The 15038-nt window shown below is 46.6% G+C and overlaps 1 protein-coding gene and 1 non-coding gene across 3 annotated transcripts in view; both read left to right on the top strand.

Annotated features, from left to right (window-relative positions):
- The window catches only part of Hck (HCK proto-oncogene, Src family tyrosine kinase), a 42524-nt gene extending 32209 nt beyond the window's left edge, over positions 1-10315 (top strand). Inside the window, exons 11-13 of one of the 2 annotated variants that reach the window (XM_021181500.2) lie at positions 3162-3315; positions 7728-7859; positions 9831-10315. In XM_021181500.2, the coding sequence (XP_021037159.2) occupies positions 3162-3315; positions 7728-7859; positions 9831-10033 (489 nt within the window). In that variant the 3' untranslated portion in view covers positions 10034-10315. The remainder of the gene's footprint in view (positions 1-3161; positions 3316-7727; positions 7860-9830) is intronic. The other variant, XM_029474708.2, reaches the window with a different exon arrangement.
- Positions 10316-13901: 3586 nt separating this feature from the next.
- On the top strand, positions 13902-14004 carry LOC147005755 (U6 spliceosomal RNA). The gene has a single exon (XR_015046577.1). It is a non-coding gene; the product is annotated as a U6 spliceosomal RNA (small nuclear RNA).
- The last annotated feature ends 1034 nt before the right edge of the window (positions 14005-15038 follow it).

Here is a 15038-nt window from a genome sequence, read left to right as displayed (position 1 = left end):
CCTATAACTATAGCTCTAGAGAACCTGGCATCATATGAAGAACAGTCTGTATCCGTGGGTTCTGCATCTGCACTCAACCAACTGCACAGCAAGAATATTCTAAATCAAATGCAGCTTTCAAGTTTGATATCTGTTTTTAGCCTCAGCTTTATCGGTGAAATAAAATTTCATACAATAGATTTTAAAATATATCTTGGGCGTTTTGTTTTGTTTTGTTTTGTTTTGTTTTGTTTTGTTTTGTTTTGTTTTGTTTTTTCAAGACAGGGTTTCTCTGTGTAGCCCTGGCTGTCCTGGAACTCACTCTGTAGACCAGGCTGGCCTCAAACTCAGAAATTCACCTGCCTCTGCCTCCCAAGTGCTGGGATTAAAGGCGTGAGCCACCATGCCCAGCTTTAAAATATATCTTAATAGAGCTACTCCTGGGCTGGAGAGATGGTTCAGTAGTTGAGAGCACTGGTGGCTCTTCCAGAGGGCCAGGGTTCAATTCCCAGCACCCACATGGCAGTTCACAGCTGTCTGCAATTCCAGCTCCTGGGGATCCAGCACCATCACACAGAAATGCAGGCAGGCAAAACACCAGTGCACATAAAATAAAAATAAATAGCTAGGCAGTGGTGGTACACACTTCTGATCCCAGCACTCAGAAGGCAGAGGCAAGCAGATCTCTGTGAGTTCAAGGTCCACAAAATGAATTCCAAGATAGCTATGGCTACATAGAGAAACCCTGTCTTGAAAAACTGAAAATAAATTATATTTAAAGAGAGAGGGGAAGAAGATCTTCCTCTTGAAGGAAAGCTATTCCTATTGAAGTTGGCAGAGAGCAGTATTATATTATTAGAGACACATACACACTTATTCACACTCACACACGCACACATACATACTCACACATACACACTCACACATAGACGTATGAGCACTGTGCTGGTATCTGCTTACCAGTTCTGTGATTCCCTGATGCTCCTTGGAAGCAGACCCAAGTTCTAGTACCTGGGGACCTGCCAGGTAGTTTTGAAATGACATCAGCTTATTACCATCAGGTCCCAGGGTGTGAGTGACATGCAGGGTGTTTGTGTTAGCCCCAGCTCTGCCAGTGTGGCTCTAAGCAAGGCGCTTGGCTGCTCTGATGACATTACTAGCCACCTCTCAAGTGAATACTAGATGGCAGACACTGTCCTTGTCTGTGGTACAAGCTTAGGGGTTAGCCTCCCTATGAGACCTGGGAGACAGGCTTGGAGTCACAAGCTTAGGGATCAAGTTGAGCTGGTCCAACTCTGGAGCCACTTAGCCATGATGCTTCATTGCCTCCCAAGTGGAGTTAGCATACCTTCCCCATTGAGCTCACATAAGCACCAGTGATATAGGTGTGTCGGCCAGTGGGAAAGCACTAGGCACAGAGGTTGGTAAGAGTCACATGCTATGCAGCTATGAGCTGGTTATTTATGACTCTGGACCCTAACCCTCCCTGAGCCCATAGTTTGTTTGCTTGTTTTTAAAACAAAAAGCCTGCCGTGTTTATCAGTTTGTATTAACTAAGCTGCGGTACCTTCCTAGTAACTTCGCAAACTGCTCTTCTGAGGATGCCCTGTAAATTTCCCATGCTCTCCAGACCTCCAGACCCCGTCTCACTCCACTACAACCTCTATTCCAGGCAAAAATCACTCTTGAGATTTCATTCGGAAAGCTTGGCTTATTTCCACTGCTTTTGATGCCCCCTCCTGTTCATTCTTTGCAATTGCACTACCTGGTTCCCTCCGGCTTTGCGTTTACTGGCCAGCTCTGTTTTAGGCTGTCTGATCAGACTCTGCCACTCCGGGTTACCCCAGATAACATCATCTGATAATTCCTGGGTGCAAGCCTCCAGATTTCTGCAGTCCTGGACTATCTGGAGCCAGTCTGGTTTGAAGCTGACATTCAGGACACGCATCTCTGTAAAGTGGGTCACAATGAGTCTGCCTTCACAGAGCTCCAAGGTAGTTCTGCAAACTGTTCATGAGGCTTTCTGGACAATGGAGGTTTATCTTCCACCTCTTTTGTCCTAACAGCCATGTGTCTTTCTTCCAGAAGCTTTAAGAATAAGAATTCTTCACACTGTCTTGGAGCCACAGTGGTCCTTAAGTTATGCTACACTGAAGGGCTTCGTGAAGTCTGCCATTATCATTCTTCATGCTCAGAGTAAAATTCCTTTCCTACCTTCGAGGATGCTCAGCCTTCCCAAGCTCAGCTTTCCCACCTCTGCTTAGCTACCTGGCTCTATGTTACTCTAGGATCGCTGGTCCTCCTGCCTTTGCATGTGGCAGTCTCCCTGCCTGCGATGTTCTTATTCAACACACTTATGATTGTGGTCGCCCCATTCTCTGCTAAAATGTCACCTCCCCCAGGCAGTTTCCACAACCATCCAATGGAACCTTCTGCACCTCCCTCTGGTACCCTGTCTTGCCTTTTCTCTGTGGTGGTCATGCCTGCAATGGCTGTGCCTACCTCCTGTTCAAAGGACTTAATAGGCACTCATAGACAATCTGAGGATTTCTGTTGGATTAGAGGGCGAATTTTCCAGGCTTGAGGATAAGGATGATGTAAGAGTGAGGAAAGAAGGGCTGGAGAGTTGAATCAGAGGTTAAGAGCACTGACTGCTCTTTCAGAGGTCCTGAGTTTAATTCCTAGCAACCTCATGGTGGCTCACAACCATCTGTAATGAGATCTGATGCCCTCTTCTGGTGTATCTGAAAACGGCAACAATGTACTCATAAACCTAAAATAAATAAATCTTTAAAAAAAAAAAAAAGAGTGAGGAGAGAATATTGAGGTGAGGTTGTCCCCAGGAGGGTGGATGTGGGATCAAAGCTCTCCCTGGTACACTCATGATGGACCTGGGGCAGAGGGTCCTGGAGAAACATTCACATTGCTTGTTCCTTAAGAACATCTCAAAGGGCTCTGCAGAAGTTTGATGTTCTAAAAGAGCCCACAAGCAGAGCCAGGACTTGAGAATACCCTAAGATAGGCAGGCAGAACAATGCCAGTTGAGAGCCCAGGATCCTTCTGACCAAAAAAAAAAAAAAAAAAAAAAAATGCAGGGCTGATGCAGATGTCTTCCAGTTTTTTGGGAGCAGATTCTGTGGGCTTCTAATATGTGAGGATGACACTGTCTCTTCTGGGTACAGATCTCAGAGGGCATGGCCTTCATTGAGCAGAGGAACTACATCCACCGAGACCTGCGGGCTGCCAACATCTTAGTCTCTGCATCACTGGTGTGTAAGATTGCTGACTTTGGACTGGCACGGGTCATCGAGGACAATGAGTACACAGCTCGGGAAGGTAGGGAATGCTGCCCTCCTGGAAAGGGCAGAGATCTGTCCTAGACTGACTCGTGCATCAATCAGGAGGCAGACAGACAGATGCTGGTGTTCATCTCGATCTTTCCTTTTTCATGTGGTCCACAGCCCATGGAAGGTGCTACCCACATTCAGGATGGGTCCTCCCACCTCAATTAGCTCTATGTAGAAAGAGTCCTTCATAAACACACCCAGGGGGCATCTCCTAGGTGATTCTAGATCCTGTCAGGTTGCCAATGTTAATACCACACAAGACTTGAAGAGGAACATTTCAGAGCAGGTCGATAGGAAGACTTCAGCAAGTACAGGTCACAGTGAGAGGTGAGAGTAATGCTATGCCCAGGAAACAAAACCAGAACCATGTAAATGTCCACAGACAGGGTGTGCGTATCAGCTGTGTCACACACATAATGTAGCACCGCGCAGCAGTTAAGAACCCATACCAGGGGCTGGGAGTAGCATTCAGTGGTGGAGGCCTCACTGACAGAAGACTATAGACTTCACTCCCATCACACCACACACCGATGCCATGGGCAACTAAAGGGGAGGTGTGACATCCAGATGAAAGAAGTGAATCTAAACAGAGTAGATGCCAGAAGGTTCTACATCATGGAATCCAAAACCAGGCAAAAGTCATCTATGAAGGTCATAGTGTTATTCATGATAGCCCCAGACTGAAACACTGTAACTGATGTCCATCAGCTGATGATCAGAGGGAGAACATGTGAGCATCCATACCATGGAATAGTGTCTGTGTCTGTGACAGAACAGAGAGAACTGTCAGAAACCTTGGGAACATGCTAAGTAGAGGCCAGGCACCAATATCTGTTACCCTTGATATGAAATTCCCAGAATGGCACAGTGGTTGTCAAGGGCTGGATGGAAGACTCAAGAAAGGGGTCCTGAGCACCAGGGATGGGGCTGGATTACATGTGATGAAACATTGTGCAAGTCACAATTCTTCCGCTATTATGAAAGTCATCAGGAGCTGTGGTGGCTGTACCGTTATTCCCAGCACTGCATTCAAAGCTAGTCTGGTCTACAGGGTGAGTTCCAGGACAGCCTGGACAGGGCTACACAGAGAAACCCTGTCTTTTAAAAAAAAAAAAATCATTGGAGCATCACTTTAAATGTGTGGATTTTATAGCTTGTGCATTATATATCATTAAAGCTGTAAAATTCACTTATACCAACAAAGCTGTGAAGGGAGGTGGGGGGAGTGCTAGCTGAAGCAGGGAGGTACTGCCCCAGAATAGCTGGAAGGAGCCTTCTGAAGGGGCTACTTAGCTACAGATCATCAAAGTCAGACCTTAAGTATCTGTGTACTTTAGCTGGGTCTAGAAGTGCAGGCTTGTAATGCAGGCTACTCTGGAGACAGATCAAAAGTTCAAGGCCTGCCAGGGTAGTTACTGACCCTGTCTCAAAATAAAAAGTAAAGGGGCTGTGGTTCTGTGGAAGAACACTTGCCTGACATGTGTATTAGACTCAGTCTCCAGTGACACACACACACACCATTGGATATGTTATGATTTGATGTTTAAACTAGGTACAAAAAATAAAATGAAAAGTTGGATATATAATCTAAATCCGTAAAGAATAAGTGGGATATGGAGAGAACTCTCTAGATGTGGCTGAGGATGTGGCTTGGCGGCAGAGTGCCCACCAGGCATGCTCAAGATCTGGGTTTGAGCCTTAGTACCACATAAAAGAGAAGTATGACATAAAGAAAATGGCTGACTTAGAGTTGGGCTGTGAATCGCAGCATGCAGGGGGATGAGGGTTACCATGGAGCCAACCCAGGATATGGAGACCCTGTCTCTCTAAAGGAAAGGAGGGGCTGGAGAGATGGCTCTGTGGTTAAGAGCACTTGCTGCTGCTCTTGCAGAGGACCTGGGTCCTGGCACTCATATGTCGGCGCCCAATCATCTAACCCTAGTTCCATGGTTCCAACACCCTCTTTTGGATGCTGAGGGCACCAGACATGCATGTGGTACACATACATATATGCAGGCAAAATGCCCCTACACGTAAAATTAGTCATTTCAAAAGACCAGTGTTTAAAAAGAAAAGGAGTGGCAAATTGGCTGAGTGAAAGTGCCTGCTGCCAAGCTTGAGGTCCTGAGTTCAAGCCCCAGGATCCATGTAGTGGAAGGAGAGCACTGACTCCTGCTGGAGGTGTCCTCAAACCCTGACAAAAACTGACACTCCCACCCCTAGTAGCCACAACTGCTCAGCTAGGGGTGGGACTTCAGAGGCCAACTTCTCATCTCTGCTGGGATTTTGTCCAGTTGATCTTGTGCTGGTTTTGGGCAGGCAGACATAGCTTCTTCGAGGTCTGGTGTGTTATGGTCCTGTCATCCAGAAAATCCTCTTTTGCAGCATTCCTCCACTGTCTATGGCTTTACAATCAATCTCTCTACTGCCTCTTTCTGGATGATTTCTGAGCCTGGGAAGGGTGTGTGTGTGTGTGTGTGTGTGTGTGTGAGAGAGAGAGAGAGAGAGAGAGAGAGAGAGAGAGAGAGAGAGAGAGAGAGAGAGAGAGATGTGGATATTTCCTTTAGGGCTGAGACTTGTCAATACTTAATCACTTACTCAGCCATAATACAAGCCTCACTGAATTCCAAAGAACATACAGATGGTCTCTTAACTTAGCGGTGGCTCAGTATATGGTTTTAAAAAAATAGCTTTATGGGACACCTAAAAGCACAAGCATTTTCATCACACAAAGGGGCTTTAGGTGCTCAGGCCTGCGGTAGGACTTTAAGCATCTTCTACCACAGTAACATGGAAAGTGAATTAGGGAACAAAACAGACCCGACCGAGCTGGTGTGTCATCACCGCTGTCAGTAAGTTGAAAAGACAGGGAGCATGAATTCAAACTAGCATCATGTGACGGGGCCTCACATTAAGAGAGTAGCACAGGGGAAAGGCCTCCGTTGCTAGTGTCAGCAATGACACTGGCATCTTTCCACTTAGGATCCAACCCTAAGTGAAGGCAACAACAGAGTCAACGTGGCAGTTTGGACTGGAGCAAGAGTCCAGGGCTAAGTGTCCTCAGTTATCCCTAGGACTGGCCTTCCTCTGGTGCTGCTACTTTTGTGATGAAGCCAGTCAGGTTTATGTCCAGCTCTGAAAGGCTCCCAGGCTTATGGCTGTTTAGGGGGATATGTGCCTTATGGACATTAAGCCATCGGAGACGGTGGTCTAGCCTCTCTAGCCATGAAACCAAATGTCCCGCTGAAGTCTTTGAAATGGAACTGCTTGCAGCCTTCTAGCTCCTTCTTCCCTACAGCCCTGCAGTTTGGCAACTGCTGTTCCTGCCCCTCAGCACTCAGCCTGTTTTCTTCCTGCCGTGATAAGGCATGGACAGCAGGTGGCAGCAGAGAGTGATCGAGAGCCTGGTCATTTATCTCCAATGTTCTGATGGTGCAGACATAGTTGCATTGAGAAGAAATGATGCAAAGGTGGGCATGGTGGTACATGCCTCCAGTCTAGACACTAGGGAAGTGGGCAGAAGGACCAGGAAATTAAGGCCATCCTATCTAGGCTATGTAGTGAATTGAGAGCCTGTCTCATAAAAATGAGTGAGTGAGTGAATGAATGAATGCATGAATATACTCTCCCTTTGGATTTTGATCTCTTTCCATGTCTAGCAATATACTGTCCTCCCTCATGATGCTGAGCCAGGGCAGTGAGCTACAGCTCTGATTTAGCCAAGAGATCACCAGAAAAAAACAAAAAAGAAGCCATGATATGCAGTTGCTGAACTACAGTGTTCAGTAACTAAGTGTTCGAGGCATTTTTGACTTCTGCATTTTGCCTTACAGTGAGTGTATCGTAATCCTGAATCAAAGGGCAGTTATATATCCTGTAGACCATGTTCACCAATTATACTGTAATTAAGACAAACACCCACAAACTGCTCATCAAATCCATTCTAGAGGGAGGAAGGGAAGAATAGGGAAGGGACACTCCGACTAGGGCAAACCTCAGACGACAGCTGAAGTCCTCTCCTGCACGCCATAGCTGGGGAGTAGATGGGGTGAGGTATCAGCTGTAACCTAGACTCAAGCCCCCCAGAGATCCCTTATCCCCAAAAACCTCTAGGTTTCCACTTATCAGCGTTACATTTAACAGGCAGCAACTGAATCAAGGATGTAGCCCCCAGAGTGAGCTCGCACATTATATCCACAGCTCCAATCCTCCTTGATCCAGTGTCTGTCCTCAAGACAAATGTCCCTTGGTAACATGGGATCTGGGTGTGGACACATTGCAAGGAAATCAATATTTGTAGAGGGCAGCAGGTGCCCCGTCCTGAATATCTTCACCCTAGCAGAGCCCCAGCCCTCACTGCTCCTCAGACTCACCGTGACTCTGCTCTGCTCAACCCTGCAGGAGCCAAGTTCCCCATCAAGTGGACAGCTCCTGAAGCCATCAACTTTGGTTCCTTCACCATCAAGTCAGATGTCTGGTCCTTTGGTATCCTGCTGATGGAAATTGTCACCTATGGCCGGATCCCTTACCCGGGTAGGAAAAGGAACATGAGTTTAGGGGTGTCTCCAGCCCAACCTGGCAATGGCCCATCTCGTCAGTATGTCTATTACACTCAGCTCTTGATCTTCCCCCAGTCCCTCTCCACCTTTCTCATAGCAATCAGAGGTACTGCCCTCCACCATCCCTCTGCTTGTGTAAGGGGTTTGCTGGCTATCTCCTCTTTCCCATACCTTACTGCACTCAAGCAATCAAAGTTCAGCTATTTGAGCAGGAGGTGGATGGGAAGATCTGGAGAAGCCAGAGCTGGTATGGCCTGCGTATGCAGATGGCTGTGGGTGTTGCTCAAGTGTCTAGGAAGCCATGGGGATAGCATGAGGCTGAGAGGAAGTCAACTTTTTTTTTTTTTTTTTTTTTTTGAGACAAACTCTTACTCTGTAGCTCTGGCTAGCCTGAAGTTTGATATACAGACCAGGCTGTCCTTGAAGTCCCAGAAACCCATCTGCCTCTGCCTCCCAAGTGCTGGGACGAAAGGTCTACAGCATCACACCTGGATGATCTCTACCTTTAAGAGGTGGATACTTGAGGCTGGAGAGGTGGATCAGAGGTTAAGAGTACTTGCTCTCCCAGAGAATGAGGGTCCAGTTCCTAGCACCCATGTGGTAACTAACTCACAACTATCGCATTCTAGTCCCAGGGAATCTGATGTCCTGTGATGGCCTATGAGGACACCAGTATACACGTGGTATATATATGCACACATATACATGGAGGAAGAACACTCATACACATAAAATACAAATAAATACATAAATCTGAGGGGCAGGCCTCAGTTCCATGAGAATGGGTGAAAGTATGTGATCAAGGTGGCACACGGGCAGCTGGGGCAGGTGGCGGCACATGGACACTGAGGCAGGTGGTGGCACATGGGCACCTGAGGCAGGTGGTAGCACATGGGCAGCTGGGGCAGGTGGTGGCACATGGGTACCTGGGGCAGGTGGTGGCACATGGGTACCTGGGGCAGGTGGTGGCACATGGGCACCTGGGTCAGGTGGTGGCACATGGGCAGCTGGGACAGGTGTTGGCATAGACAACAGAAATAAGCTGATGAACTGAGCCACATTTCAAAAGAAGCAAAGAGAGCCAAGGTTGGCTGTCCTGACAGTGAAGAAGCTGTGGAAATTTGGGGTGATTCACTAGAGAGGATGGACGTCCAACTAAGATATTTAAAGTTTTTTGGTTTTGCTCTTAATCACTGACCCATCTCTTCAGCCCTAATCACCTTAGTTTTAAAAAATACTAAAAATAAAAGTAAAGTTGGTAATCATAGGTAGTTCATTGTTGTTTTTAGAGATAACAGATGTAAACTTAGAATAAGGAAATGATCGTGTTCAGAGTGACCTTAAATCTGGCTTTGTGTGTGTGGGGGGGTACACTAGTAAAATCCAGGTAGGCATGGTAGCCTGCACCCTTTGTTCTGGCAGAAGAAAAGGCAGGTGGATCTCAGTGAGTTTGAGACCAGCTGGCCTACACAGTGAGCTCTAAGATGGCCAGAGCTACATAGTAAGACCCTGTCTCAAAAATAAATACAAACAAACGGATAGATAGATAAAACAACAGACCAAGAGATGCAGAAACAGTAGGCTGGATAATGTTCTGCCACCTTAAGAGGTCTGGCATTGCCAGATACTGGTGGTGCATGCCTTTAATTCCAGCACCCAGGAGGCAAAGGCAGGCGAATCTCTTCAGTTTGAATTTGAGGCCAGCCTGGTCTACAGACTGAGTTCCAGGACAACCAATGCTACAAAGAGAAACCCTGTCTCAAAAACAAAAACAACAACAAAAAAAGAGGTCTGGCATGTCTTGATGGCTGGACAAACTTAGCAATTGGACAGTTAGTTTCTGTCCCTTCCTCACACAGTTAGATGATAACTGCAGCTCCATTTGCCACCCCTCCCTCACACACACACACACACACACACATTTAATTTCACTTCTCTTTTTCAGGTATGTCAAACCCAGAGGTGATTCGGGCACTAGAGCATGGGTACCGTATGCCTCGACCAGATAACTGTCCAGAAGAGCTCTACAGTATCATGATCCGCTGCTGGAAGAACCGCCCGGAGGAACGGCCCACCTTCGAATACATCCAGAGTGTGCTGGATGACTTCTACACGGCCACTGAGAGCCAGTATCAGCAGCAGCCTTGACAGCAGGAAGGACATGAGCAGAGCCAGAAGCCCCATCAGTGCCTTGACACGCCCAACTTGCTGGGCCCCCTCTCAGATACCACACCACACACACTGCAGCTGTTGAGTGGGTGGGAGGACTTCACAGTCTCTTTCTGACTCTAGTCATCTGCAATCCGCCACTCTCAGGGCCTCCACGTTGGTATCTCTCATTTGCCTGGAAGGACTGAATTCAATCTATAGCTGTGATTTAAGTGTAAACTGTTAGAGTAGTATTTAAATAAAAGATATGAATGCCAAAGGCTTTCCCCAAGGGTCAGCTTCTGTCTCCAAATGTGTTGGCCTTCCTGCTGTGTGGCATATCAGATGGAGAATGATCATCCCAGAGGCCAGAAGTATGAAGGCAAGCGAGAATCCAGGTGGGGAGATGGCTCCGTCAGTAAGATGCTTGTCCTGTAAGTCCAGGGACCCAAGTTCAATCTTCAGAACCCATGTAAAAATGCTGGGTGTGCTGGTGTGCATTTATCATCCCTGTGAGGGGAGTAGAGACCAGAGGATGTCCAGACAGTCTGGCCTAATTGGCGAGGGCCAAGTCAATAAGAGACTCATCTCAAAGGAGAATGACACCTGAGGTTGTCCTCTGACCTCTGCACACATGTACACACATGTGCACACACATGTGCACATATACACACATATACCTATGCATAAGGAAGGGAAAGAGTAGAAGTAAGACTGAGGGTTTCCTGACTGTCCCCAAACACTTGCTGGCTGTGTCAGCTTCCTTTTGTTCTGGTAACACCTCCGCCCCCCATGAGCCTGGGTGGCTTCAAACAGTGGGGAAGGCGGGGAAGGTGGGCTAGTGTGAGATGGGCTGGAGGACTGTGCTGCTCCTGGAGACTCCTCTACCTTGCTGCAGCCCTCACTCACCCTTGGCTCGTGTTTCTGCACACCACTCCAAGCTCTGCTTCCACCATCTGGTCTCCCCTGATTCTTCTTCTACTGCATCCTCTTTAAAGTGATTACACTGGACTCACCTGCATCAGCCAAAATACTCCTTAATCACATTTGCAGAGTCCCCCTTGCCAAGGCAGCAGCATTTCCCCAGCTAATCTAACGTGGGGATTCACCTGCATACTTTGAGGGACCGTTACTACGCCTGCCACACTGGTGGTCATCCCAGTGTCTGGATGCTGTACGGTTTTGCCTCCCAGACACTGGGGATGTCAGGACACCACTTATGATCTCTCTCTTATTAAGCCACATCAATACATGTAGACTTCCCTCATGATGACGGCCATTTCCTGTGGCCACACAGTCATCATGATTGCTAAGAAGGTCTACATCACTGCAGGAGATGTCGGGTCTGAAGGTGGAAACGGCTGAGAAGGACCTGGTACTTTGAAAGGGACACTCTTGGTGGCTAGGAGGGAGACCTGATAGGAAGTAGAGGGGACAAGAAGGTGGTAGACACTTCCTGCATATCACCTCAGCTAAAAATTCTTAGCTGTAAGCTTTTGTCATGGGAGAGAGATGGGATGGTGACAATGGGACAGAGTGCAATGACACTTCTGTATTACCACATCTACATCACAGCATCCCCTAGAACCCTGGACTTGCTGAGCTCAGTCTGCATCCCTCAGTCCAACCTTAAGAGCTGGGTCTAAGAACAGTGAAGACTAAGGTAGCTGGGTTTTAATCTACATTCTAAGGAGGGAAACAAAGAGACTGTTCTGCCTGTTTTCACAGTACAACCAACATTTCTAGGACCCTAAAAGGTACAGAGATCTCTCCCCACAGCCATGTCACCCATTGGGTAAGGTATCCTTTCATCCCGCTCAATTCTAACCCCAGCTACTTGGAGGTACCGTCAGATCCCCAGGTTGGGGGCTCAGTCCCCTCCACATTAAGTGACAGATGGAAGCTGCAGATTGTCTGTAGGCGCTGACCATCTGCCTATCAGCAGCTTCCACCGCTCCTTTCTTAGGTTCCATTAATTGTTCAAGCTGCTCAGGGAACTCAGGAAGGGAATGGGATTTTATTGTTTTATCATAAAGGACGCAGCAATGGAAAAGATGACAAAATGCACAGTGGGAAAGGCGCCACGTGGCACTTCCATGCCCTCTTCATCCTTGCCAGTTGGCAGAAACCTCCACATGCTCAGCTACCTGGAAGCCCTCTGAACCCTGTCCTTCAGGGTTTTATGGAGACTTTATTGCCTAGGTGTGATTGCTAATAAACTGGGTGGGAAAGTCCAGCAAGGCCTGTCTTAGTAAGATTTTTTTTTTTTTTTTTTGGTCCTCTCTGTGTAGCTTCCGTACCTTCAGGGTTAAGATCCCACTGGAATGAAGAGACCCTTATCACATACTACATGACAATGGTCTTTATGGCCAGCTTCTCGGTCAGAAAGGCAGGGGATCGTAATGGAGTTTCTATGATCTACTTAAGAGAAGACATATTTTAGCTTTTATACCTGACTTGAGGAGGAAGTTATAAAACAGGAACCATGGACAAAATCTAAAGCCAGAATCACCTATCAGATATAAATATGTGTGTGTATATATATATATATATATACATATATGTATATGCTTATGTGTACATCTCATGTTTATTACTGTACACTCATACATCACACAGAATCACCTATAATATAAATATGCTTACATGTATATCTCATATTTATAATTGTTCACACACATCCCAGTATTACGTATAATACAAATATGCTTACATGTATGCCTTATATTTATATTTGTACACACACACACACACACACATACACATCATAACTTACCTGGTTTGTTACCTAATTAATCACCCTCTTGCTTTCTTGTTTGGAATACATACTTTGGAGTCTGAAGGCAAAGCCCAGGGCCTTACTTACAACCTTGCAATAGAAATGTGTTCTGTTTCTGTTCAGTAATACATGGGAAGTGCACTTGTCCTTGCCCTACTGGTGCTGAGCTTAGCCATGTGTTTTTGGCCCATGGAACATTAGCAAAAGTGAAGGAAACAGAGGGGAATCTTAGATGCAGCTCCTGAGAGAAAAGAAAGCAAACCGGTTTTAGGGATGATCTCGGTGGTCGAGCCTTTGCCTGATACCTACAAGGGCCCTAGCACAATCTGGGGTTGGAGGGAACCAGTCTGTAAAAGCTACACACTATAGATCTCAGTTACATGACATTATGAAAAATAAAAACCATGGAGACAGTAACCAGACCAATGGTTGCTAAGAATCTGAGAAAAAGGACCAAGAAATGGATAAATACAACACAGGCAATCCTTAGGGCAGTGAACTATGCTGTACAATACCAAGGTGGTGATTACTTATCATTAAGCCTCTGTCAAAACCAACTGAAAGTGTGTAACAAAGAATGGACCCAGACAGAGGCAGGGGCAGTGATGCACGCCCTTAATCCCGGCACTGCGGAGGCAGAGACAGGTGGAACTCCGTGAAACCACCCTGGTCTACGTAGTGAGTTTCAGGACAGTCAGAGCTACATAGTAAGACCTTGTCTGAAAAAGGAAGAGAAGGAGGAGGGAGAGGAGGAAGAGGAGAAGGAGGAGGAGGAGGGGGAAGGGGAGGGGGAGGGGAGGGGAGGGGGAGGGGGAAGAGGAAAAAAGTAGACTCTGAGCTAATGCATTAACTTGAGTTGATAATATACCACTACTGGTTCACTAGCTTTCACAAATGGACCACTCATGCAAGGTGTTACTAAGAAGAAAAACCAAATGTAGGATGGAAAGTTAAATGAACCTCTGCTCTTCCCACTAGGTACTCTAAACTTAAACTTACTTCCGTCCGTGTGGTATTGCTATAACAGAACTACTGAGGCTGGGTACTTTACAGAACAGTAATTTATCTCTTGAAAGTTCTAGGGACAGAACATTCACTTCAGCAACAAACATACTAGGATTGGGACAACACAGAGATTAGAATGGCCCCTGCTCAAGATGGCACACAAGTTTGTGAAGCATTCCACATCATAAAACAAAACCCCCAGGGAGGGGCACAGATGTCCAAGGCTGAGGGTCTTTCTGTTGCATCACCCTGCTGAGAATAGAAGGGCACTTGTGAAATGCATGGGTAAGATAGGGCTCAAAGCCAGTCTCTCACCGGGAGGGAACCAATAATGTTCTCACAATAATGACTGCTAATCCATTCATAGGGGCACTTGTTGGTTTGTTTGTTGAGACAGGAGTTCCCACAACCCAGGGTATCCAGAACTTGATATGTTCCTGAAAGGTGACCTTGAACTTCTGATCCTTCTGAGTGCTAGGATTGCAGGGATAGGTCAAAAGGTTTATACAATGCTGGGAATTGAACCCAGGATTTCATGCTTGTTAGGAAAGCCCTGTACCAATTGAGCTATGCCCCTGCTTCTGTCATCCCTTAAAAGTCAGGTCTCTAAATACTGTTGCATTTAGTCTCTATATTTAGAGACGAGCTTTAAAGGGCTCATTCACATCATAGTGCTGATGTTAAAGAATTTAAATCTAGGCTGGGTGAGGTCCCAGCACTTGGGAGGCAGAGGCAGGTGGATCTTTGTAAATTCAAGGCCCGTCTGGTTTACCTGTGTATGGAGTTCCTAGCTACACAGTGAAGTCCTGTCTCAAAAGAAAAAATTAAATCTATTAAACAAACCATAAAATGTGGCGCCACATTTCATGCTACCCAGTCTGTAGAAAAGTAGTAAGCACTCATGCCCTGGAAGGAGGCAGGAGGAAGGGAATGGACAGGTGGCTTATTTAACTGTGTCACTGAGGTCAGGGACAAGGAATGCTCTTGCTTCATCTTACCCTGAGATGTGGAATGAATAGACCCCCAACTCCTCTACTTTTGTCATGTGTCTGTCCGCGCCATTGCATATACTGTGACACAGCGCTCTATCAGCTTTCACTCTGGGTTCCCTTCCTCTTGAGGGGGTCACAGTGACCAATAGTTGTCTCTGTATCCATTTGTTTTTCAGGGTCACATGATCATCTAGAATGAAGGCCATTCTAATTCTCCCTCTCAAAGCAG

Source organism: Mus caroli, unplaced genomic scaffold (assembly GCF_978045245.1).
Source record: "Mus caroli unplaced genomic scaffold, Mus_caroli_1 scaffold_2, whole genome shotgun sequence".
Taxonomy (NCBI): Eukaryota; Metazoa; Chordata; class Mammalia; order Rodentia; family Muridae; genus Mus; species Mus caroli.
The sequence above is the reverse complement of the archived record's forward strand: the minus strand, read 5'-3'. Positions and strand labels throughout refer to the sequence as shown.